At 38.9% G+C, this 25,954-nt stretch overlaps 1 protein-coding gene across 5 annotated transcripts; it reads right to left on the bottom strand.

The window, feature by feature from the left end:
- Positions 1–9,289: 9,289 nt before the first annotated feature.
- Positions 9,290–22,499, bottom strand: NAT1 (N-acetyltransferase 1). 5 transcript variants are annotated; one of them, XM_054499651.2, is made up of 4 exons: positions 22,406–22,499; positions 19,816–20,198; positions 13,110–13,188; positions 9,290–10,555 (listed from the first exon to the last, which is right to left on the bottom strand). In XM_054499651.2, the coding sequence occupies exon 4, from the start codon at positions 10,547–10,549 to the stop codon at positions 9,677–9,679; it is 873 nt and encodes a 290-aa protein (XP_054355626.2). In that variant the 5' UTR covers positions 10,550–10,555; positions 13,110–13,188; positions 19,816–20,198; positions 22,406–22,499; the 3' UTR covers positions 9,290–9,676. The 5 variants fall into 5 exon arrangements, with proteins under 5 accessions (XP_054355626.2, XP_063524600.1, XP_054355623.2 ...); XM_063668530.1 differs by having other exon boundaries at positions 13,110–13,190; positions 20,063–20,198; positions 22,406–22,493; XM_054499648.2 differs by having other exon boundaries at positions 19,816–20,148; positions 22,406–22,477.
- Positions 22,500–25,954: the final 3,455 nt, after the last annotated feature.

The raw sequence follows: 25,954 nt of genomic DNA, 5'->3' as shown, positions 1-25,954 counted from the left end.
ATATATTACAATTCCTTATTCCTTTGTCCATTAATCTGTCATTTGATAGGGCTATTGTGAATAATGCTACAATAAACACAAGAGCACAGATATTAGTGCAAGGGGCTAAATTCATTTCCTGTGGGTATGTAACCAACAGACAGATTGTTGAATCATATGATACTTCTATTTTTATTTCTCTGACGAACCTCCATACTGTTTCCTATAATGGCTGCAGTAATTTACATTCCTGCCAACATGGTATAAAAGTTCCCTTTTCTCCACATCATGAAGAACACTTGTTCTCTCTTGCCTTTTTGAAAATAGTCATTCTAACAGGTGTGAGTGGTTAGTTCACTGTGGTTTTAATTTATATTCCTGATGACTAATGATGTGGAGCATTTGTTCATAGGGTTATTAGGCATTTGCGTGTGTTCTTTGGGAAAATGTCCATTCGGGTCATTTTTTTTTTCTTGCTATTGAATTGTATGAATTGCTCTTTTACTTTGGATATTAACCCCTTATCAAATGAATGGTTTGCAAATATTCTCTTCCAGTCTACACATTGCCTTTCCATTTTGTTGATTGTTTTCTTTGCTGTGCAGGTGCTTTTTAGTTTGATGTAATGCCATTTATTTATTCTCGCTTTTGTTTCCTGAGCTTTTGGAGTGATATCCAAAAAGTCATTACTAGGCCAACATCAGGGAGGTTTTCTCTTATGTTTTCTTCTAAAGTTTTACAATTTCTGGTTTTATGCGTGATCTTTTATCCACTGAGAGCTGATTTTGGTGTATCTATGTGAGATAAGGGTCCACTTTCATTCTTTTGCCTGTGGATATCCAATTTATCTAACAATATTTGTTTAAGTAGCTATACTTTTCTCATTGTATCTCCTTAGAGGCAAGTCAAAAATTAGCTGACCATATATGTTTGAGTTTATTTCTGAGCTCTCTATTCTGTTCCATTACTGTGTGAGTCTGTTTTTATTCCAGTACCATACAGTTTTGATTAGTATAATTTTGTAATATAATTTGAAATCAGGAAGTGTGATGCCTACAACTTTGTTCTACTTTCTCGAGATTATTTCGGCTATTTGGGGCATTTTGTGGTTTCAAGTGAATTTTTGAATTTTTTAAAATTTCTGTGAAAAATAGAATTGGAATTTTGATAAGGATTGAATTAATATATGCTTTGGGGTAGTATGGCTATTTAAAATATATTCCTCTCCATAAACATGGGACCTATTTCCATTTATTTGTGTCTTCTGTAATTTCATATATCAATGTTTTATACTTTTCAGTGTATAGTGCTTTCTTTTTTTAGTTAAATTTATTATTTTATTCTTTTCTATTGATAGGCAACAACTGTACATATGTTTAGGGTACATGTGATATTTTGTTACTTGCATAGAATGTGTGCTAATCAAGTCAGGATAATTTGCACATCCATCCCTTCAAACATTTAGCACTTCTTTGTGTTGGGAACATTCTACATCTTGTCTAGCTATTTTGAAATACACAATAAATTAGTGTTTACTATAGTCACCCTACTGTGCTATAGAATACTAAAAATTATTTCATCTATCTAACTGTATTTTTGTACCCATTAGTCACCTTCTCTACATCCCCACCTCCTCCATGCCCCTCCCAGCCCTGGTAAACCACCATTCCACTCTCTACCTCCATGAAGTCCACTTTTTTAGTAACCATATTTGAGAACATGTAATATTTGTCTTTCTGTACCTGGCTTATTTTACTCAACATGATGTCCTCCCGTTCCATCCATGCTGCTCCAAACAAGAGGATTTCATTTTTTTCTCATGGTTGTATAATACTCCATTGTGCATATATATCACCTTTTATTTATCCATTCATCTATGGATGGATGCTTATGTTGAAGCAATATCTTGGCTATTGTGAACAGTGTTGCAGTAAACATGAGAGTACACATACCGCTTCAGTAACTGATTTCATTTCTTCTAGATATATACCCAGAAGTAGGATTACTGGAGCATGTGGTAGTCCTATTCTCAGTTTTTGAAGGAACCTCCATACTATTTTCCATAGTGGATCTACTAATCTACATTCCCACCACAGCGTATTAACATTTCCCTTTCTCCACATCCTTATCAGCATTTGTTATTTTTTGTTTTTTTATTTTTAATAATAGTCATTTTAACTGGTGTGAGATAACTCATTGTGGTTTTGATTTGCTTTTCCTTGATGATTAACAATGTTCAGTATTCTTCTTTTATTCCTTTCTGTTTTTGTTTTTTTTTCTTTTTCTTTTTCTTTTTTTTTTTTTTAATAGAGTTTCACTCTGTTACCCAGGCTGGAGTGCAGTGACATGATCATAGCTCATTGCAACCTCAAACTCCTAGGCTCCTCAGCATCCTGAGTAGTTGGGACTATAGGCATGTGCCAAGACACCTGGCTAATTCTTTAATTTTTTTTTTTTTTTTTTTTTTTTTTTTTAGTAGAGATGCAGATCTCACTAGGTTGCCCAGGCCAGTCTTGAACTCCTGGCCTCAAGTGATCCTCTCACCTTGGCCTTCAAAAGCATTGGGATTACAGGAGGGAGCCACCATGTTTGGTCAAGCATTTTCTTATATACCTGTGGGCCATTCGTATGTCTTCTTTCGAGAAATGTCTGTTCAGATCATTTGCTCATTTTTAAAATAAGATCATTTGTAGGTTTTTTTGCTATTGAGTTGTTTGAGCTCCTTATATACTTTGGCTATTAATCTCTTGTCAAATGTAGTTTGCAAATATTTTCTCCTATCCTGTGGGTTGTCTCTTCAGTTTGTTGATTGTTTCCCTTGATTTGCAGAAGCCAGTTAGTGTGATATAATCCCATTTGTTATTTTTGCTTTGGTTGCCTGTATTTTTGAATTTACCCAAAAAAATCTTTGCACAGACCAGTGTGCTAAAGCATTTCTCCTATAGTTTCTTCTAGTAGCTTCATAGCATCAGTTCTTACACTTAAGTCTTTAATCCATTTTGATTTAATTTTATAATTATAATTATAATTAAATCAAAAAATTAAATTACTCTGGGTTCTTTTCTCAGCATAAAAATGTAGAGATTTTCCCAGCACCATTTATTGAAGAGACTGTTCTTTCCCCAATGTGTGTTCTTAATGCCTTTGTCAAAAATAAATTGGCTGTAAATGCCTAGGGTTATTTCTGGATTCTGTATTCTATTCCATTGGTCTATGTGTCTGTTTTAATGCCAGTACCATGCTATTATGGTTATTAAAGCTTTATAATACATTTTGAAGTGAGATAGTGTGATGCCTCAACTTTGTTCTTTTTGCTCAAAATTGCTTTGGCTGTTCAGGGTCTTTAATAGGTCCCTACAAATTTTAGAATCTGTTTCTATTTCTGTGAAGAATGTCATTAGAATTTTGATAGGGATTGCATTTAACCTGCAGATCACTTTTGATAATATATACATTTTAACAACATTAATTTTTCTAATCAATGAGCATGGAATATCTTTTTATTTCCTGTGTCCTCTTCAATGTATTTCATCAATATTTTATAGTTTTCAATGACATATATTTCATTTTAAGTTAAATTTGTCACTAGGTTTTTGTTTTTGTGTTATTATTATAAATGGAATAGCTTCCTTGATTTCTTTTTCAGGTTGTTCACTATTTGCATCTAGAAATGCTAATAATTTTTGTACGTTTATTTTGTATCCTGCAACTTTAGTGAATTCATTTATCAGTTCAAACCATTTTTTCGTAGAGTGTTTGGCTTTTTCTAAATATAATATCACGTCATTTGCAAAGAAGGATAATTTGAATTCTTTCCAGTTTGGATGCTCTTTATTTCTTTCTGTTGTCTAATTGCTCTGACTAAAACTTCCAGTATTACATTGAATAAAAGTGCTGAAAATGGGCATTCTTGTCTTTTTTTCTAATCATAGAGGAAAGGGTTTCAATTTTTCCCTGTTCAGTATGATGTGAGCTGTGTATTTGTCATATATATATTTTTTATTGTTTTAAGCTTTGTTCCTTCCATACCCAATTTGCTGAGAGTTTTTATCACTAAGGGATGTTGAATTTTATGCAATGCAATGCCTTCCCAGCATCTATTGAAATAATCACATGATTTCTCTTGATTCTGTTAATGTGATGTATCACATTTATTGATTTGCATGTATTAACCCATCTTTGCATCTCTAGGAGGAATCCCACTTGATTATGGTGATGATGTTTTACATGTGTTGTTGAATTCAGTTTGCTAGTATCTTGTAGAAAATTTTTTTCATCTGTGTTCTTCAGGAATATTGGCCTGTAGTTTTCTTTTTTCTCTGTGTCCTTTTCTGGTTTTGGTTTCAGGGTAATACTGGCCTCATAGAATTAATTTAGATTTCCTTCTCTTCATTTTTTTCTGAAGAGTTAGATTAAAACTGATATTAGTTCTTCTTTAAATGTTTGGTAGATTTAGTGTGAAGCCATCAAGTCCTGGGCTTTTCTTTGATGGGAATTTTTTTATTACTGCTTGATCTCATAACTCATTATTAATCTGTTGAGGTCTTCTATTTCTTCATGGTCCAATTTGATAGGTTGTAAGTGTCCAGAAATGTATCCATTTCTTCCAGGTTTTGAAATTTGTTGGCGTATACTTGTTCATAATACTTTACAATAATGCATTGTATTTCTGTGGCATCAATTGTAATGTTTTTTTATCCATATGAAGTTTTGTTGATTTTATCTTTTCAAAAATCCGACTTTTCATTTAGTTGATCTTTTGTACTGTTTTTTTAGTCTCAATTTAATTTTTCTGCTCTGATATTTATTATTCCTTTCCCTCTACTATTTTGGGTTTAGTTTATTCTTGTTTTCCTAGTTTCTTAAAGTACATTATTAGGCTGTTTATAGGAAACCTTTCTACCTTTTTGATAGGCATGTATTACTATAAACTTTGTCTTAGTACTGCTTTTGCTGTATCCCACAGGTTTTGATATGATGTGCTTCCATTTTCATTTGATTCACAAAATGTTTAATTTTCATTCTTAATTTACTCGTTGACCTATTGGTTGTTTAGGAGCATGCTGTTTAATTTTTATGTATTCGTACGCTTTCCGAAATACCTCTTGTTATTGATTCCCAGTTTTATTTCATGGTGGTTAGAAAAGATACTCGATATGAATTTGACTTCAAAAATTTGTTGACATAATTATATGGCCTAACATATAGTATATCCTGGACAGTGTTCCATATACTAATGAGAAGATTGTGTATTTTGTAGCAGTTGGATAAAGTGTTTTACAAATGTCAGTTATGTCCTTTTGGTCTAGAATGCAGTTTAACTCCATTGTTTGTTTGTTGATTTTTTGTCTGGATGACTTGTCCATTGTAGAAAGTGGGTTGTTAAAGTTCCCTAATATTGTTTATTGCTGTGTACTTCTACCTTTAGATTTATTTATGTTTATATACTTGGGTACTCCAGTGTTGGGTGCATATATATTTATTATTGTTATATCATCTTGCCATCTTGCTGAATTGATCCCTTTATCATTACGTAATAACCTTTTTTGCCTCATTGTACAATTTTGACTAGAAGTCTCTTTTATCTGATATAAATACAGCTATTCCTGCTCATTTTTGGTTTCCATTTGCATGGTGCGTCTTTTTCCATCTCTTTACTTTCAGTTTACATGTGCTTTATCGGTTACATGAGTTTCTTGTAGACAGTATATAATTGAGTATTTTTTAAAAATCTGTTCAGCTATTCTACATCTTTTAATTTTTTCCATTTACATGCAATGTTATTATTGCTAGATAAAGACACACTAGTGCCATTTTGTTACTTGTTTTTTGGCTGTTTTAATTATTTACTTATTTTTTGAAACAGAGTCTCGCTCTGTTGCCCAGGCTAGAGTGCAGTGGTACAATCTCGGCTCACTGCAACCTCTGCCTCCCAGGTGATTCTCCTGCCTAAGCCTCCCAAGTAGCTGGGATTACAGGAATGTGCTACCATGCCTGGCTAATTTTTGTATTTTTAGTAGAGATAGGGTTTCGCCATGGTGCCCAGACTGGTCTTAAACTCCTGGGCTCAAGTGATCTGCCCACCTTGGCCTCCCAAAGTGCTGTGATTACAGGCATGAGCCACCACACCTAGATTTTTGTTTGTTTGTTTGTTTTTGGACAAGGTCTCTGTCTGTCAACAAGTTTGGAATGCATTGGTGTGATCATAGCTAACTGAATCCTTTAACTCCTGGGCTCAAGTGATCCTCCTGCCTCAGCCTCCTGAGTATCTGGGACTGTCAGTACATGCCATCATGCCCAGGTTTGATTGTTTTTAATTCTGTTCTTCTTCCTTCCCATCTTCCTTTGTGGTTAAGTGATTTTCTCTGGGAGTATGTTTTAATTACTCTCTTTTTATTTTTAGTATATCCATGACAACCTTTCATTTTGTGGTTACTATGAGGCTTACAAAAAATCTTAGAGCTATAACAAGTTACTTTAAACTGATGGAAACAACATTCAGCACAAAGAAAGGAAGCCAATAAAAAAAAGTTTAAAACTCTGCACTTTTACTCCATGCTTCCCATATTTTGACTTTTTGTTGCCACAATTTACATCATTTTATATTGCCCATCTCCTAACAAATTGTTGTCATTATTTTTGGTGGCTTTATCTTTTAGTCTTCATACTAAAGATATTGTGGTTTACACACCACAATTACAGTCTTAGAGTATTATAAATTTGTCTGTGTACTTACTCTCACCAGTGAGTTTTATACCTTCACATATTTTCTTGTTGCATGTTAGCGTCCTTTCCTTTCAGATGAAGAAATCCCTTCAGCGTTTGTTGTAAGACAAGTCTGGTGGTGATGACTTTAGCTTTTGTTTGTCTTGGGGTTTTATCTCCTCTTCATGTTTGAAGAATAGATTTGCTAAGTATAGTATTTTCAATTGGCAGTTATTTTCCTTATGCCCCAACTTTTACACCTTCCACATGAAGGACAGCATCCTAAGCCTCCTGGCTCTAACAGTAGAGGAGACTAGGCATATGTGTTTCTCTAGGTCACAGAACAAAGATGTGGTTTCCAGAGAGTACACTCTCTGGGTGTAGTGCAGAAGAAAAGGCTGGAATGCACAACCCCCATTTTTTTCTCCAGAAGGGGTTTATTGCACTTTTTGTTTGTTTGTTTGTTTTTGACAGAGTCTTACTCTTGCTGCTTAGGCTGGAGTGCAATGGTACGATCTTGGCTCATAGCAACCTCCCCATCCTGGGTTCAAGCAATTTTCTTGCCTCAGCCTCCAAAGTAGCTGGGATTACAGGCACGCACCACCACACCTGGCTACTTTTTGTATTTTTAGTAGAGACGGGGTTTCACCATGTTGACCAGGCTGGTCCTGAACTCCTGACCTCAGGTGATCCACCCGCCTCGGCCTCCCAAAATGCTGGGATTACAGGCGTGAGTCACCATACCCAGCCTATTGCACATTTTTTTAAGTGACTACTTGGCAGCTTCCGTTGAACTTGCATTGGTGAGCTAATGGGGTAGACAAACAGTAACCCTCCAAAAGCCTGAGCTGAAGGATGTCACCTCCTGAGCCTTTCCTCTAGCTCACTCCAGTGATTATTCCAAGTCTACCCATATTTTTTGGAGGTAGTTGGTCCACACACCAACTGCCTCAACTTGTATAGTTCTTATAGAAGGGACTGTCTCTTTAATGACCTCTCACAGAAGGGACTGTCTCTTTAGTTCTGAGAGTCAATGGGGCTATGCATTTCTGAGTGGCCCTAGACACTGGAAACAAATAGGCAAATATGCAATTGAGCCAACTTCTAGTAGCTATCTCCCCCCAGAGTACAACCTAAACACCAGTACAGGCATTTGTCACAGATTCTCTCCCTGGCTTAGTGCAGAGAGAATGGGAGATAAAGGTTCACACTCAGCTTCACCGTAATGATAGAAGAAACTGAAATACACATCCAACACCCCCACATTTCCAGCTACATATAAAGTGTTTGTATTCTACCTTACTTGTCTTGGGGTCTTGACAGGACATGGCACATTCTGATCTCCAAGGGGCCACCAAAAACAGAGACAATAGTTTGGACAAACACAAGTAAGTAGGAGGCATCTTAAGATCTCTGACCAAATGAATTGGCGAGATTATTCTCCTTCACTCATTTAGATTTCATCTGAGAAAAGTTAACATTGCATAGTTAGGGCAGAAGTCATCAATCTGGATGCTAAATATTATATACATCTCCTTCAACATATTCCAGGTTTTTTCCCTATGTGATATATTTTTCTAAAAGATCAATTGCATTGGGTTCCAGGATACTCTTGTGCAGTAAGACTTCCTTGATTCATTTGCACAAAATTGTGCCATTCTCCTTGAGACACATTTTGATCTGGTCAGCGTTTCTTGTCAACATCTGCTCCATAGGCATGGTCCTGGTCAGAAAGTGAAAAACTTATTTCTTCCCAAGAGTACAAGAAGCGACCTGGCATTGCTGCCAGGTAGCAGCAGAGCTGAAAAAGGCCAGTACAGTAAGGAAGATGGCAAGCCATCAAATACTAAAATATATCTTTCATTCTTCCTTCCCACTGAGGCCATGTCTCATTTCTACCTCTTCCTAAGATATCCACCCCCACCAGCATCTCCCAACTTTTAAATTGCTGCATAAAATACCCATGTTACAATGTATCTTGTCTCAACTAAAATTTCTTCATTCTAGTCCCTGCCTTTCTCTTAACCTTATTACAATGATCACACATTGAAGAGAGAGAATAGTGTAAGATCAAGTCTGCAAGTTAAACTATAGTCCTGATACTGGAATCCACAAACAGAAAATCTGAATTATAGATAAGCAAAGATTCAGATTCTGAAGCCCAGAACACACTCTTAGATCTTGGGCGTCTAATATCCTATCAATATTTAATCAAGAAAGAAGCAGGCAGATGACAGGGGTGGGGGGGCAAGCAAGATAGAACAATAACTTTTATTAAATAATGACTTTGTACCAGAAACATTACTGACATTATTAATTGATCCATATAACAAATATTTGTTGGGAGTTTAGTTCTGCCACTGAACTGTGAAAGCATTATTCCCATTTTATGCCTGAGGAGTCAGAGCTACAGATCTAAAAAGTAATTCACTCAGTGTCCACAGGATTTCAACTCAGATCCACACAAGAAAAGCTCATGTTCGTTCTCCTATGACAAAGTGCGCAAGGAAGTAAAGTAATTTAAGAGACAAGAAAGATCAGAGGAAGAGAGCATTGAGGAAAAATTATGTAGCCCCATAATACCCTAAGTCTTCCAAAAAACCACTTTTTTTCAAATTATATTAGCCAACAATGTTTTAATATACTTTATAGACAATAAGTTTTTTTACAAGATTTTATTTACTCATCTACCAATAAAACTTTTCTAGGAACTCAACAATAAACCAACATTAAAAGCTTTCTAGCATAAATCACCAATTTCCAAGGTAACCACAGGCCATCTTTAAAATACATTTATTATTTGAAAAGGTTTGTGGTTATGTTTCTTTAAAAAGCTGTTTAATTATATATGCTGACATTTTTATAGGTGAAATGATTTGATGTCAAAGATTTTCTTCAAAATAAGGTAAGGGTACAGAAGATACATGATAGGTCATTAGCTGATAACTGGTGAGCTGGGTGACAAATAGACAAGATTGTTTTACTCCTTGTTCTAAATAGTAAAAAATCTATCACCATGTTTGGGCACAAGCTTTCTCTCCAAGGAAATATTAAATATATTTTTCAGCACTTTTTCTATTTCTTCCTCATTCAGAGTCTTGAACTCTATCAGATCTGTATTGTCCTTATAATTGAATCTCCTATAGGTGAGGGTGAAGCCCACCAAACAGTGAACCCCATCTGGGGTCTGCAAGGAACAAAATGATTTACTGGTAAACACAGATGCTGGAGATGTCTGCAGGTATGTATTCATAGACTCAAAATCTTCAATTGTTCGAGGCTCAAGAGTAAAGGAGTAGATTTTTCGGTATTTGCTGTCTTCTAGGAGATCACAATTAAGAAATTCTTCATTTGGAATGTACTGTTCCCTTCTGATTTGGTCTAGATACCAGAATCCATTCTCTTCCGTCAAGCGGAAGACGCAAGGCACCTGAGGCTGATCCTTCCCAGAAATTAACTCCAGAGGCTGCCACATTTGGTATGAGCGTCCAAACCCAGCATCGACAATGTAGTTCCTGCCGTCAATGGTGACCTGCAGAAGAAGGTGAATCATGCCAGTGCTGTATTTTTTGGCTGGAGTGCTGTAAACATACCCTCCCAACATCGTGGTCTCAAAACCAATAGAGGTCAGAGCCCAGTACAGAAGATGATTGACCTGGAGACACCATCCACCCCGATTTCTTCTCACAACTTGATCAAAAATGGCCTCTAAGCCTAAGTCCATGGCTTCCCCACAATGGATGTTAAGGTTCTCAAATGGAACAGCTCGGATCTGGTGCTGAAGAATGTCAGTTAATGTTTCCAAGTCCAATTTGTTCCTAGACTTCTTATAGCCAATTCTTTCAAGATATGCTTCAATGTCCATGATCCCCTAAGCAAGGAAAACAAAACGAAAGCAAATCATATTACTTTTACACTTGGATTTGAGTAGGCTAATTATGGCTATATTTTAAACATGTAAAAATACAATGGTTATAAGTATAATAATTATTTCTAGTGCTTTCATTGTATGAATTCCTTTTACACAGATAAGTTCAGTTAATAGTCCAAGAATCCTGTGAGAAATGTATTATGTCTTCTTTCAAGTGTGAGAAGCTGGAAATCAAGATTAAATGATGAGTCATGATAAACAGCTTGTTCATGGTTCTCTTGGTGATTAATGAAAGAGAGATTCCAATTGGTATCCTTTAAAATAGGCTTATAAACATCTTCTGATGTAGGCAGGAGAATCATGCAATAAAGTGTATAGTATCCGTGGTACCTGACCCACTCAATTTCCCTTTTAGCTGAGCCTTATACAAAGTTTCCCGCTCAAAGAACTGTATTGATTCACTCATCCATTGATTGATTAACTCAAGAAACAGTTCACTGAATAGCTATAATGTGTTTCCTACTGATCTAGTGCTTGCTTACTCTCAAAAATCTTATATTTTAGTGGGAGTTGGAGTGACATATATAGGAAACTGAATACATGGATAAAACATGCAATCTGTTAGATTGTAGTAAGTGCCCTGGGAAAACTAAAGAAACGACTCAGTAAGTGCACAGGGAGAGCTCCAATTTCAAATTAGTTGGTTAAAAAAAAAAAAAAAAACCCAAAAAACAACAAAAAAAAACACTCACTAAGATTTGAAGGATGCCAGAGAATAAGGCCTAAGGATATGCGTGAGGAGGATTGTTCCAAATAGGAGAATAGAAAATAACAAGGCCTTAAGCTGGAAACTGCCTTGAGCGTTCAAAAAACATTCAGGAAGCCAGGGTAATTGGAGCACATGAGTGAGAAAGAGAGTGGATTGAGATGAGATCTGACAGGCAACTGCAGCCTTGGAGCTAAGACTGACATTTTGGCTTTTACTGTAAGTGAAATGAGAAATGTAAATGAGAGAGGCCTGAGAGAAGGGTTGTAATTGAGCAATGTTTGCCACAATCAAAGTGATGTTTCTGGATACTGTATAGAGAATAGGCTGCCCATATTGCCCCTTATGGACAGTCACATGAACTAGGTGGGACCAATTTGAACACATATGCTCTAGGACCAGTGCTTGGCTCATGGATAACATATGACCTAAGTAGATCTGAGACTTTATTGAGGAACTTTTGCTGAAACCTAAGCGTGTACATTCTGCTACAAGGTAGAAGCTGGTGGAGTATTCATTCAAAGCTATTGGTGAGTAGAAGCTGGTGGGGTATTCATTCAAAGCTATCGGTGAGAACCTACTGAAGAACAACACTAACAAAGAGTTCACCAAGTTTACCAAGAAATGAAAAACAAGAGAACGTAGAATGAGGAAAGACCTCAATGAAGCCGAAAGCTATCTTTTAACTTTCAGGTAATGTGAACCAAAAAAAAATAAATGCCCCTTATTTTGTTAAATATTTTAGAAAAGGTTTTTTAAAGCTGCCATCATAGAGTCTTAACCTTTTGAGACTTTGATTGTAACAGTGCTGTACAGACCTCAGGTATAACTCTTTTGTAATGTGGCATGGCCTGAGGATGACCTTGTACAAAGGGACCTGCCCCGAGATGAATGGTGATAAGTGGAGCATCTCTTATTTTCCTTTCTCATAACATTTCTTCTATATTCTCCTACTTTTCCTTTCTGACCCAGCTATCCTCCCCATATTGCCAGTTTCCAACTTTCTCTGTTCTTGATGTCTACAACATCATTTCTCCTAAATCTATTAGATTGCATTTCTTCTCATCCTAACTTCCACCAGCACCCTTTCGTAACATTTGGTCAACCTCTAAAGTTCTACCACTCAGAGAGAGAACAAGTTGTATTTAGTCAGACAATGCCAAACCCTCTCTGCCCCCTAACCTAGAATTTGTACTGAGTATGTAAAGAAGAGAGAGAAGCTGATCTAAAAGGAAGAAGGCAGTTTATACATACCTAGACATTTGATTCTTGCTTAGAATATCATTTCTTCTTTTAAGAAATTACTTTATATCTCTTTTATTTGGTATAACTTGTTTACAAGCATTTGTTTTCCTCTTTTTCTTTTTTGTCTCTTATACCCTCTCTGTTCGCCTCCCTCCATCCTTCCCCACCTTTTCTTTTTTTAAGATAAAGTGTTGATTTGGAATTTAGCAACTGCAAGTCCATTTGAAAGAAGTCAGTTTTGTTAGAGGCCTGGATAGAGCAATATGTTGTAACCAAATCACACTTGAACATTCTGTGGCTGAACATAAGAAATTGTGCATTATTAACGTTGTGCTTCAAGGTGGAATGCTGAAAGCACTTGGAAAGTAGTTGCCAGGAGAAGAGCTCACTGAAAACATTATTAGCTTTATATATCCACTTGTAGAATCTCTGTGCAGTGACACATCCCTCCCTTTCATCTTGATCATAAATATAAGACTTAAAGGAGGCAGACTGAACGTGTTTAGGAAGCACACTGAGAGCTCTCAGAAAGGCACTTAATACCTTTCTTAGTAAGTTGAAAGTAGGTTGATCTTCAGTTTTAATCCAGAAGACAGAATGCTGCTTCTTCCTGGCTTGAATTCTAGAAATAAGAGAAAAGACCGTTAGAAATATATAACATGACTTCCTTGAAAACAAAATAATAGTTTTGTAGACCGTAAATTATGAAGATTTCCTAAAAATCACAAAACAGGGAATGGACTGCACAGTAAAGTGAACATTTGAGTTGTATAAGAAAGTGTGTGGAAACTATAACTATGGAGATGGGAGCAACGCTGATGGTGTAGAGCCTTCTGGCTTAAAAACCTGGAAGCTGTGGAAGCCACCAGGAGCGGGGCTTCCACAGCCTCCAGAGGCAACCCAGCAGCTGATGAACTGTCATGAGATCAGCAAGGAAGGGTGAACCAAGTTCCATGCCCCCAATCACTACCATGACATATACCAAACACATCAAAGACCAGGATGTAGTGCTAGCACCTGGTCTTCCTCTAGGTACAACTATAATTGGGCATGTTGAGGCAGATAAACAAGGTAAGGCCCTTAATGTATGATGCTACTCAAAAGAAAGAAGGACCATCTATATACAGAAGATCCGCCGTCAGAGGATCTCTTGTCGTAGTCACCTCCCCTCACCTCCACTAAAGAAAACTGAGGAGTCTGTGAAAGAAAATTAAACTGTGGGACCCCCAAACTCATTTCAGCCAAAAGGAAAAGTCAAGCTGGTAAGTGGGTCATGCAAACCTGTCTCCCCCTTTTGGCTCCTACATAAGATGGCTACAAGATGAAAAGCCACACGCCTCTCCCATATTTTGCCCACAAGGAAACTCCTAGTGAGCTGTTAAAACTTCACCATGACAAACAAATTGGGAGACATCAATATAATAATAAATCATGAGCTTACAACTGCCTTAATCGTCACAGACACAACTACATCTCTGATAAATCCCACCTGATTTAGAAAGCCCATTCCTCAGAGTAATGAAAGAATTAACATGGTGGCTGTGTCTAATAAAATGATCCCATGTTTTAAGTGCAAACCTATACCTTACCGTTCCATCGGGTTCATCTCCCCGGCCGCAGGCTCTAATTGTGTGTGACATGCTCCGTAGGTACCATATGTTTCTTATATGCCCTGGGGCCCCTGTCAATCTTTTGAACTGTGATCTCCTCAACATCCATAATGCCCATATCTTTTTTTCATCAAAACGTGAGCCTTTTTTAGAATTGGGGCCAGGAGACCAAAAATACCGAATTACAAAATGTCCTGATAACGTACCACAATTTAGTGCTAGTGATGTTGAAACATCATCTTGTGGCTGGGAAAATGAAATGCAGACACAGAAGGAAATAATAGAGGAGAAGAGAAAACACCTGAATAAAGAGCAGGAAACAGTAAAACTCCTTTTAGCTTCCCCAATCTTCCTGTTAACAGGAGAAGAGGAACGCTTGCTCAAGGATGTCCCCTCCCACTTATGGTCTCAGTCAATACAGATATAGGGAAAATATTCTCAGCCACTCCAATAGAGGTATAGATAAATCCAAAGAAACCCCTGCCTAGCCTTAAACAATACACTCTATGACAGGAAGCCACAAATGGAATTGCCCCTATTATAAAAGACTGTCTGAAAAGGGGCTCATTATTCCCTGCAAAAGCCCCTGCAACAGCCCCTGCAACAGCCCCATATTCCCTGTAAAGAAACAAAGGAGGAGAAAATGGAGATTTGTGCAGGACTTGAGGGCAATAAACAGTATTGTAACATCCAGGCACCCAGTAGTCCCCAACCCACATACCGTTCTATCAGCTATACTCACTACCAGCCAGTATTTCTCAGTTGTGAATCTCTGCAGTGCCTTTTTCAGTATTCCTGTAGATCCAGACAGCCATATTTGTTTGCTTTTACTTGGAAAGAATGGCAATATATGTAGGCTGTCATGCCCCAAGCGTATACAGAAAGTCCCACTTACTTTTCCCAAATACTAAAAGGTGATTTCGAAGATTTAATTTTTCCCCAGGGCTCAACACTCATTCAGTATGTGGATGACCTTCTCCTTTATCCAGGCACAGCATCTTCCTCCCAGGAAGATAGTCTACATTTACTCAGCCAGCAAGGGATGCAAAGTGTCTGAAGACAAACTTCAGCTGTGCTTACCGAAGTTAAGTATTTGGGGCATATTATCTTGGTCAAAGGACTGAGTGTTAACCCTGATAAAGTGAGAGAAATTTTAGCTTTCCCAATGCCCATCACCAAGAAACAACTTAGAAGATTTTGGGGACTGGCAGGCTGTTGTAGAAACTGGATACCAAATTTCTCCTTTATGGCTCACCCTCCATATGCATACCTAAAAAATGAACAACCTGATCTCATCATGGGGACTCCAGAGGGAAAACCAGCTATATAACAAATAAAGGAAATTCTCACTAATTCCCCAGCCTCACAGCACCAAATCTACAAGTTGCCTTTCTCCCTTTTTATATGTGAAACTGGAGGTACTGCATCCAGGGTACTGACCCAGAAACATGGTTATCATCAGAGACCTGTAGGCTATTATAGCCAACAGCTGGACCCTGTGGCTCGAGGGCTGCCTCCTTGTGTAAGAGTAATAACAGCCATGGCCCTTCTGTACAAGTCTGTTGAAGAAATAATTATGGGTTCCCCCTTACCATTTTTGTGCCACATTCTACTGAGACCCTTCTAAATTCTCATCATACCCACTATCTGTCTGTCAACTGGTTAGCCTCTTATGAAATTTTGCTTTTATCGTCTCCAAATATTACTATTTCCTGCTCTATCATCTTAATCCAGCCACTCTCTTGCCAGGCCCTTCCGACAAGACCCCTCATGACTGTGTTCTGATGACTGACCAATTATCCCCAGGACAGACCTATAAGAGATGCCACTGGATAATGCTGAGATAAAATGGTATACAGATGGGTCTTATTTAAGATGAGAAAATGGAAATTTTAGAGCAGGATATGCTGTGGTTTCCTTACTAGAGGTAACTGAAGCCGGTCCTCTTCCCCATGCCAGATCGGCTCAAGTAGCCAATTTCATTGCCCTGACTCCAGCTTGTCAAGTGGCAAAAGACAAGGCTGCAAACATTTACATTGACAGCCTATACTTTTGGGGTTGCTCATAACTTTGGGATGCTATGGAAAGAGAGAGGATATTTAACCTCCTCAGGGGAACCCATAGAAAATGGGCAGCAAGTATCAGAGCTGTTAGAAGCTACTCTAAAACCAAAACGTTTGGCAATTATAAAAATCCCAGGTCACTCAAAATTAGACACCACAGAAAGTCAGGGTAACCAACTGGCTGAAACCACAGCTAAAAGAGTAGCATCTGAGCCACCAGGTATGTTATGTAAAATGCAGAGTCCTTGCATTTTTCCTCTGCCCCTTTTGTTTATGTCATCTTATGCAAAAAATGCACATTCACTGAGCCAAAGGCCGTGAATGACTGTTTTCCCTACCCAGCTCTTACATGAAAACTGTGCTTCTCGATATCCCATCCTTTCCCCTTTAAATTTGCAGTCCTCAAAATCATCTTCGGAGAAAGGCATAGACCTGTCTCCCAGGCCCACATCCTTAACTTTGGCAAATAAATCTCCTAAAATGATTGAGACTCATCTCATCACTTTCCTCATTTGAGAAATCTACACCAACCGCAGCTGGACATCTCACCAGCCACACCAGATTCAAGCAACAAATAAAAGGTGGAAACAAAGCTATACATACATGAAAATGATGAGAACAAACAAAACCAAAATATTATGAGATTGGGATTAGAAGAAAAGACATAACATGCAAAAGTTACATACAAAAAAACCACAACCAATTCAAGAAGAAAAATAAACTGAAAAAAAAAATTGTACAGGTATCTGGGGCTATGGACCATGTAAAATAAACTCAATAAAAAACAGCTAAAAATAAAGTGATAAAATAATAGTTTTATGAAAAGAAAGATTTCATACCTTAGAATACTAATTAAGGACAGAAATGGGACTAATTAATCAACAGAATGCATAATGACGAACAGAAAGGAACTATATAGATACAATATCATATCACATTGCTTATGTGCAGAAAAGCTTGATATTCCTACTAAAGGCTAATGAAATGATAAAGCAATTAAGATAGAATAAAATAGAAAGCAGTCAAGGACAAGCCAATGCAAAGACAACTGGTGCTTCTGAAGTGGAGAACGCAAAAAGTGCAATAAAAAAATGTATGGCACTATTCACAATAGCAAAGACAGAATCAACCTAAATGCCCATCAATGACAGATTGGATAAAGAAAATGTGGCACTTATACACCATGGAATACTATGCAGCCATAAAAAGAACAAGATCATGTCTTCACAATAGCAAAGACACAGAATCAACCTAAATGCCCATCAATGACAGATTGGATAAAGAAAATGTGGTACTTATACGCTATGGAATACTATGCAGCCACTAAAAAGAACAAGATCATGTCTTTCATGGAAACATGGACAGAGCTGGAAGCTATTATCCTTAGCAAACTAACATAGGAGCGGGAAATGAAATAATGCATGTTCCTACTTATAAGTGGGAGCTAAATGATGAGAATTAATTCATACAAAGAAGCAAACAGCACACACTGGGGCCTTTCACAGGTTGGAGGGTGGGAGGAGGGAGAGGATCACGAAAAATTCCTAATGGGTACTAGGCTTAATACCTGGGTGATAAAATCTGTACAGCCCCCATGACACAAGTTTACCTATATAACAAACCTGTACATGTACCCCTGGATTTAAAAGTTAAGAAAAATGTATGTAAAGATAACTATTTTCCTGAAATGGTGAAAAAATTGAAGCTAAATACAAAAGAGAAAATTCTGGGAAAGTTCGATACAACATGTTTGCCACTGGAATATATTTTTGTTAAATTATTAAAAGTCAAAATTAAAGACAACTACTCAAGCATCTGGCAGAGAAAGAAAATATTTCATGAAAGAGAAAACATCAGGGCAGCAAGAGAATGTTACACAAAAATATCCACTGGTGAAGTAACAGAAGCATATCTTCAAAGTATTGAAGGGAAAGGGTTTGCTCCAAATATTCTGGCTAGTATTTCACTTGATCATAAAGGCAACATGAATATAAAGGTAATATCAAACATAAAAGAGCTTGAGAAATGCAATAACTGAGCTATCCTGATAGTTTCGGTTTCATGGCTGGTGAACAAGTAGATGAATATGAAAACCAAAAAGTAGAGAGGTCACACTAAAGGAGTGTTGGTGAACACTGACTCCTTTCAATGCAGAACAAAGAGTAGAAAAGTTGTAAGAGTTATGGCTTTTGAACGAGCCATTTTGGTTTATATGGAGATAGAAATACGACGTTATGGCCAGGCGCGGTGGCTCACGCCTGTAATCCCAGCACTTTGGGAGGCCGAGGCTGGCGGATCATGAGGTCAGGAGATAGAGACCATCCTGGCTAACATGGTGAAACCCCGTCTCTACTAAAAATACAAAAAATTAGCCGGGCGCGGTGGCGGGCGCTTGTAGTCCCAGCTACTCGGGAGGCTGAGGCAGGAGAATGGCGTGAACCCGGGAGGCGGAGCTTGCAGTGAGCCGAGATAGCGCCACTGCACTCCAGCCTGGGCGACAGAGTGAGACTCCGTCTCAAAAAAAAAAAAAAAAAAAAAAAAAAACGACATTAAAAATTTGATCTGAAGATCAAGAAAGATCTTCAGAGTCTAGGAGAGTCCAGTCCAGTACTGTCAACACTGGAATTGTTAAAAGATAATTTTTTAGGCATGACATTTTTTAAAGTTTATTAGAACAGACAGCAATTCATGAGCCAGGCAGCACCAGAGCACAGGTGGCTCAATGCTCTGCTGAGGAAAGGGGAGGGCAGGAGAGAAACTTTTATGAAATGTTCACAGGAGTGAGACAAAGAAAAGCTATTTGGTTGGTTAGAGTGAAAAGTCCCTAGTTAGTTGACAGTTTCTAATTAGTGAAGTGTCTAGTTTTCTACAGTTTACTGGTAAACAGTAAAATGAATGAAAATGAAACCACAGGAGTCACCCAGTCTGAAGGCCCACCAATGAAAAGATTTTTAACAGAACATATTCTGGTTAAATTATTGAAATGTAAAGGCAAGATGTATCTAGGTATAATAAAATAAGGAGGGGTAGCGCTTGAAGGTAATTGGAGAGTGCATTCCCTGTCTAAAGTTTTTTAGACAAAAAACATTGAAAAAAATATTTATATACAGTGACTCAGATGAGACCCCTTAGACCTATTGGGTCTTGGCGCAATGGCTCACGCCTATAATCCCAACACTTTGGGAAGCCGAGGCGAGTGGATCACTTGAGGTCAGGAGTTCGAGACCAGCCTGGCCAACACGGTGAAACCCCATCTCTAATAAAAAATTAAAAAAAAAAAAAGCCAGGTATGGTGGCACATGCCTATAGTCCCAGCTATTTGAGAGGCTGAGGCAGGAGAATCACTTGAACCCGGGAGGTGGAGGTTGCAGTGAGCTGAGATTGTGCCACTGCACTCCAGCCTGAGCAATAGAGTGAGACTCTGTCTGAAAAAAAATAAAAACCTATTCGTTTCCACCATAGGTACAGAAGGGCATAAAATAGAGCCTGCTCAGGGTACCTAAGAAGGAAGACGGGGCTGGCTGGCAAGGATTCAGGACTGGTGTTAGCGCAGAAAGAATACTTTCAATAACTTACCTGGATCCCTTCAGATCTCTTTTACCATCTGGCAGTGCCCCTGGCCTGCCTTCTGTGTTCTTCTACATTCGGACCTGTACCCTAGACTCTCTTTGGAGGACTCCCAAGGGCTCCTGAAGCTGCTTTGCCTTCCTTTGCAGAGAGTAAGAGGTGCCAGGGATTTATGTCCTGGCAGGGCAGTGCTGGATCAACGACTTGGAGGAGGTGTGGAAAGCCTAGTGCCCTTGCTTTGAGTCTGGACACATCTTAGAGTTGCAGTTCACATCCAGGCTGCAGCTGGGGCTCTCCCAGCACTTCCTTCAGTCACACGAACATGGATTCTTGTCTTGGTATCTGGTTTGGGAGAACCTGACTTAAGTCACCTTTGTGGACATTTTGGAGAACTGTGTAAAAGAAAGGTAAGATATACAGAATGAGGCAACTTCTAGTGGGTCCTGAATGTTGAGCAAAATGCTGGTGTTTTTCTGCAGAGTTCATGAATGTTGTTTAGTTGAAGGATCAATATCCAACAGTTGACCAACTATTGTGATTTATCACTATGTCACTTGGCACTTCAATAATCACATTCTTGGATTGGTACCCCTGGAGAGCAGGTTGATAAGCAGAACTCATTGTTCAATTCCAGGTCTCTAGAATCTATATATGTTAAATATACAGCAGTGGTTTTCTTTTTCCTTATTGCTAAAGAAACCTTTATTCTTTCTCTTAAAAAAGTTATAAACAAGAGCCCAACATAGAAGAATTAAAAGCAGATTAACCCAGAGGTAGTCTGCCTATGAGATAGGGCTGTTAGGCCTTAAGGCTACAATCAGCACAAGTACAATTGTGGACTGAGATAAAATCATCTACACCTGCTGCATAGATTTCTGGCATTAATGATTAGAAGAATTACAAGGAGAGCCAATGAGTGGCTTTTCTTTCTGTGTTTTTTCTTTTCCTTTCTTTTCCTATTCCTTCTCTTTGCTTTTGTCTCTGCCAGCATGAAAGAAGGGCATGGAATCCTCACTAAATTGACACTACAACCTAGCCCCCTCCTAAGCCAGCTCATTGAGCCTCTGGATGAAAAGGGGTTGCTGGACTAGCCACACCCAAAGACCATCATTCAACAGTTGTTCCTGTCCAGAAGGCCACTCACTGCTCCCATTTAATGCCGACTGGGGCCAGGCAGGTGGTGGGGGGTACTTGCAGCAGGCCAAGAATGCAAATCTAAAGAAAAACAGCTGCCACTGCTGAAGATGGCAAAGGCCAGACGAAATAAGTCTCTGGGCAGCGTGCAGGTAGAAAGTTGACAGTTAAAAAGTTCCTTTTGAGGAGGAAGGTGGTGTCACCTGTTTTGTGTTTCAATCATTCAAGACCAAACAGTATGTCTGATTTTTTGTTTGTTTGTTTTCTAATTAGAAAAGAGCAAACAAGTATACCATTGTAGTAGGCATCGTGTCAGAGCATGGGAGCAGCATCCAGAGTAGAAAGCCCATTGGGCCCTCAGCTCCTGGGGCTGTCTGTCTAGGCCAATCTCCTCTCTTCTGTGGAATTTTGCAAGTCCATGTTCAGGGGGTGATGCTCTCAGTCTGACAGTAAAGGAGTTGATTTTTTTGTCATTCATGCCTCCTGGAGACCCTCTCCACTAAGCGTCCTTCGGCCATAATAAAACTTCGTCTCTGGTGTAGTGGCTCACGCCTGTAATCCCAGCACTTTGGAAGGCCGAGGCAGATGGATCACTTGAGGTCAGGAGTTCGAGATGAGCCTAGCCAAGATGGTGAAACCCCATCTCTACTAAAAATACAAAAATTAATCCCATCTCTACTACAAATAGAAAAATTAGCCAGACACGGGGGCAGGTGCCTGTAATCCCGGCTACTCAGGAGGCTGAGGCAGGAGAATCACTTGAACTCAGGAAGAGGAGGTTGCAGTGAGCCGAGATCACGCCACTGCACTCCAGCCTGGGCTACTGGGCGAGGCTCTGTCTCAAAAAAACAAAAACTTCCCTCTGGAATTCCCATAGGCATTGCAAACAACAGAATTCAATCTTCCTGGACATCCAGGATCATTAGGGGCTTTTTACCAGCTAGTGCAAGAGGAGCAGGAATTATTACAAGCTTGCTGCCTGTAGGACTAACTGGGTCCTTTGGGACACACGCCACTGGGGACAGAGGACAGTGAGCATCACTGTTACAAGTAACCAAGAGGGAAATCCTGTTGAGAAAGTTGCCTTAAACACATTAGCTATCTTTTAATACACGTATTTAATCCTCACAACAACTCCTTTAAGTAAGTAGTATTCATAGCTCCATTTTACTGAAAAAGAAACTGAGTTTTAGGGAAACTAAGTGACTAGGCCAAGTTCTCACAGGTATAAAGTGGCTGTGACTCTAAACACAACAGTTTGAATCAAGGACCTGTAACTGTCACCACTAAGCTATGGAGTAGTGACAGCATTAGCTTCCAAGTATGTGCCAGCCACACTTTCTGAACAACCTTATACTTGAAATGTAGACATCGTGTAGAATCTACTTTCCTGTACTCACACTTGAGATAGGATTAAACCCCAATTTCAAAGTATGCTGCAAGTCCCTTACAGAGTTCCACTTACCAGGTTATTTCAGCCGGCAACCAGGAACTAGACTGAATGCAATCCTCCCACATCCGAGGTCTATGAGGAAGTGCTCTCACTTCCACAGTCTGCAGGGGAAGTGCTCTCATTGGATGTCTAAGTGGCCCCGCCCCCAGAGTCACATTTAGGTTACCCCAGGGGGCCCTGGGAAATGTAGTTGCAGGGCCTCAGGTTGCTCCTGTGGACCCCTTATTCATATCTTACCATAAAAAAGGGTGGAGGGTTGTATTGTCCAATTATCCCCATGTCACCAGCTGGGAGGACTGTGCTCTTGTATTTCACCTGGTTCCTGCTCTCTGGGAGCCTGACACTAGATGTCCCATGTGTGATGTGGAACGTGAGAGCTTGGAACAGGTCCAGGAAAAGCAGACCTGGTAACCTAGAGGAGGCAAAAGAGGAAGATGGAAGGCTTTAATCACACTCCAAGTTTATGGCATACTTTCTTCATCAATTCCCATTAGACCTCTTTAAAAATTTTTTCTTCCTTTCATCCATCATCCTCATTCCCACTGGCCTCTCTACGTGAAGGCACTGGGCAATGTGTCTGAAAGAGTTCCATGTGTGTGGTATGAGGGTGATATATGTCATATGGCTTTGTTTATGCTGGTGTTTTTTATTTACATTCATGTTGTTGATCTACAACTCTTGCTGTTTCTTATGCATTTTTCTCTATACAACATAATTTTTGTTTCTTTATTGACACCTGATATACATGTTTACAGGGTACAATGTGATGTTCTGATACATGTATACATTGCGTAATAATCAAATCATGATAATTAGCACATCTATCACTTCAAACATTTATCATTTCTTTGTTTTGAGAACATTCCACGAGTGAGTGTTGCCTTGTGCTTCGGCACCTACTGTTCTAGAACATGCCTCTGGCATCCTGCCACATGAACTCGGGACTCTATGGGAAGGCTTTCTCTTGGCATTTCCTCAGGCAGGCTAGATAGACTTGAAAACTATGGGTCTGGGACCACTACTCAGCCCAGGATGATGGGAGTTGGAGGCTACATATCTTTGTGCTGTACCTGGTCAGGTGGAATTACTCTCAGGCTTATATAACACTGCCTCCTGGTGTTGTCCAGTGGAATTATGCTCCCTTTGTTCACAGGTAACTTGCCAATGATGCACCCTTTATTGATTCTCAAACTGCCCTGGTCTCACTGTCCCACTCCTGCACTGGTACGTCCTTAAATCATCTCCCAAATAATCTACCTGAATGCAAATCCTTGTTTTAGGGTCTGGCCGAAGGCCACTTTAGTTAGGTGGTTGTGAAGTGGACTGGAACTTGGATTCCTCCTGCTGAGGTAGCAGATTTCCCTCTGACCCAGGGCGGGGGTCTAAATGCTCCCTCTGTGGCCTCCAGCCTAGAATCAAGGGCCTTGAGGCTCTGCCCAGTGCTGTGTTCCACTGCAGTGGGGTCAGCACTAGGCTCCAATGCAAAATCCCACACTAACATTCCTTTTACTTCCTAAGGAGGTAGATCCTGTCTTCGCACTGTGCTGCCTGGGCTCCTGAGGATATTTGTTGAACTTGATGTCCCTGCAGGGGAATGAGTACTGGAAGGTTCTATTTGGCCACCTTGTTCCACCCTCTATTTTATTCTTTTTCATGCTATTGTGATGGATTGTGTTTTCCTGATTTCTTTTTCAGGTAGATCATTATTGGTGTAAAGAAATGCAACTGATTTTTGTATGTTGATTCTGTATCCTGCTACTTTACTGGATTTATTCTAACAATTTTTATGAAGTGTTTTGAGTTTTCTGTATGTAGGATCATGTCATCAGTAAATAGAAAAAATTTTACTTTTTCCTTTTAGGCTTATTTTTTACTTCCTTTTTTTTGTTTGTTTTTGTTTTTTTAAGTCCTGGGGTACATGTGTAGGATGTGCAGGTTTGTTACATAGGTAAACGTGTGCCATGGTGGTTTGCTGCACCTATCAACCCATCATCTAAGTATTAAGCCCATTATGCATTAGCTATTTTTCCTGATGTTCTCCCTCCCCACGCCTCCACCCTCCTCACCCCAACAGGCCCCAGTGTGTGTTGCTCCCCGCCCTATGTCCACGTGTTCTCATTGTTCAGCTGCCACTTATGAGTCAGAACATGCTGCATAGTATGGCTGCATAGTATTCCATGGCCTCTATGTACCACAGTTTCTTTGTTTAGTCTGTCAATGACAGGCATTTGGGTTGATTCCATGTCTTTGCTATGTGAATAGTGTTGCAGTGAACATATACGTGTATGTATCTTTATAATAGAATGATTTATATTCTTTTGGGTATATACGCAGGAATGGGATTGCTGGGTCGAATGGTATTTCTGATTCTAGGACTTTGAGGAATTGCCACACCATCTTCCACAATGATTGAACTAACTTACGCTCCCACCAACAGTGGAAAAGCATTCCTGTCTCTCTGCAGCCTCACTGGCGTCTGTTTTTCTTGATGTTTTAATAGTCACCATTCTGACTGGCAAGAGATGGTATCTCACTGTGGTTTTGACTTGCATTTCTCTAACGATCAGTGATGGTGAGCTCATGGATAGGAAGAATCAATATTGTGAAAATGGCCATACTGCCCAAAGTAATTTATAATTTCTATGCTATTCTCATCAAGCTACCGCTGACATTCTTCAAAGAATTAGAAAAAAACTATTTTAAAATTCATATGGAACCAAAACAAGAGCCTGGATAGCTAAGACAATCCTAAGCAAAAAGAACAAAGCTGGAGGCATCACACTACCCAGCTTCAAATCATACTACAAAGTTACAATAACCAAAACAGCGTGGTCCTGATACAAAAACAGACACATAGACCAATGGAACAGAATAGAGAACTCAAAACTAAGACCACACATCTACAATCATCTAATCTTCAACAAACCTGACAAAAACAAGCAAAGGCATAATAATTCCCTATTTAATAAATGGTGCTGGAAGAGCTGGCTAGCCATACACATAAAATTGAAACTAGACCCCTTCCTTAAGCCTTATACAAAAATTAAGTCAAGATGGATTAAAGACTTAAATATAAAACCCAAAACTATAAAAACCCTAGAAGAAAATCTAGGCAACAGTATTCAGGAAATAGACATGGGCAAAGATTTCATGATGAAAACATCAAAAGCAATTGCAACAAAAGCGAAAATTGACAAATGGGGTCTAATTAAACAAAAGAGTTATCTAATATCGTGAAAATGGCCATACTGCCCAAAGTAATTTATAATTTCTATAATTTCTAATTAAAGCAAAAGAAACTATCATCAGAGTGAACAAACAACCTACAGAATGTGACAAAATTTTTGCAATCTATCCATCAGTCTAATATCCAGCATCTATAAGGACCTTAAACAAGTTTACCAGAAAAAAACAAGCAACCCCATTAAAAAGTGGGCAAAGGACATGAACAGACACTTCTCAAAAGAAGACATTTATGTGGCCAACACACATATGAGAAAAGGGCTTATGCACTTTTTATTTTTTTTCTCGACTAATTGCTCTTGCTCATATATCCAGTCC

Source organism: Pongo pygmaeus, chromosome 7, assembly GCF_028885625.2.
Source record: "Pongo pygmaeus isolate AG05252 chromosome 7, NHGRI_mPonPyg2-v2.0_pri, whole genome shotgun sequence".
Taxonomy (NCBI): Eukaryota; Metazoa; Chordata; class Mammalia; order Primates; family Hominidae; genus Pongo; species Pongo pygmaeus.
Note: the sequence above shows the minus strand (reverse complement) of the source record. Positions and strands in the feature narration are given on the sequence as shown.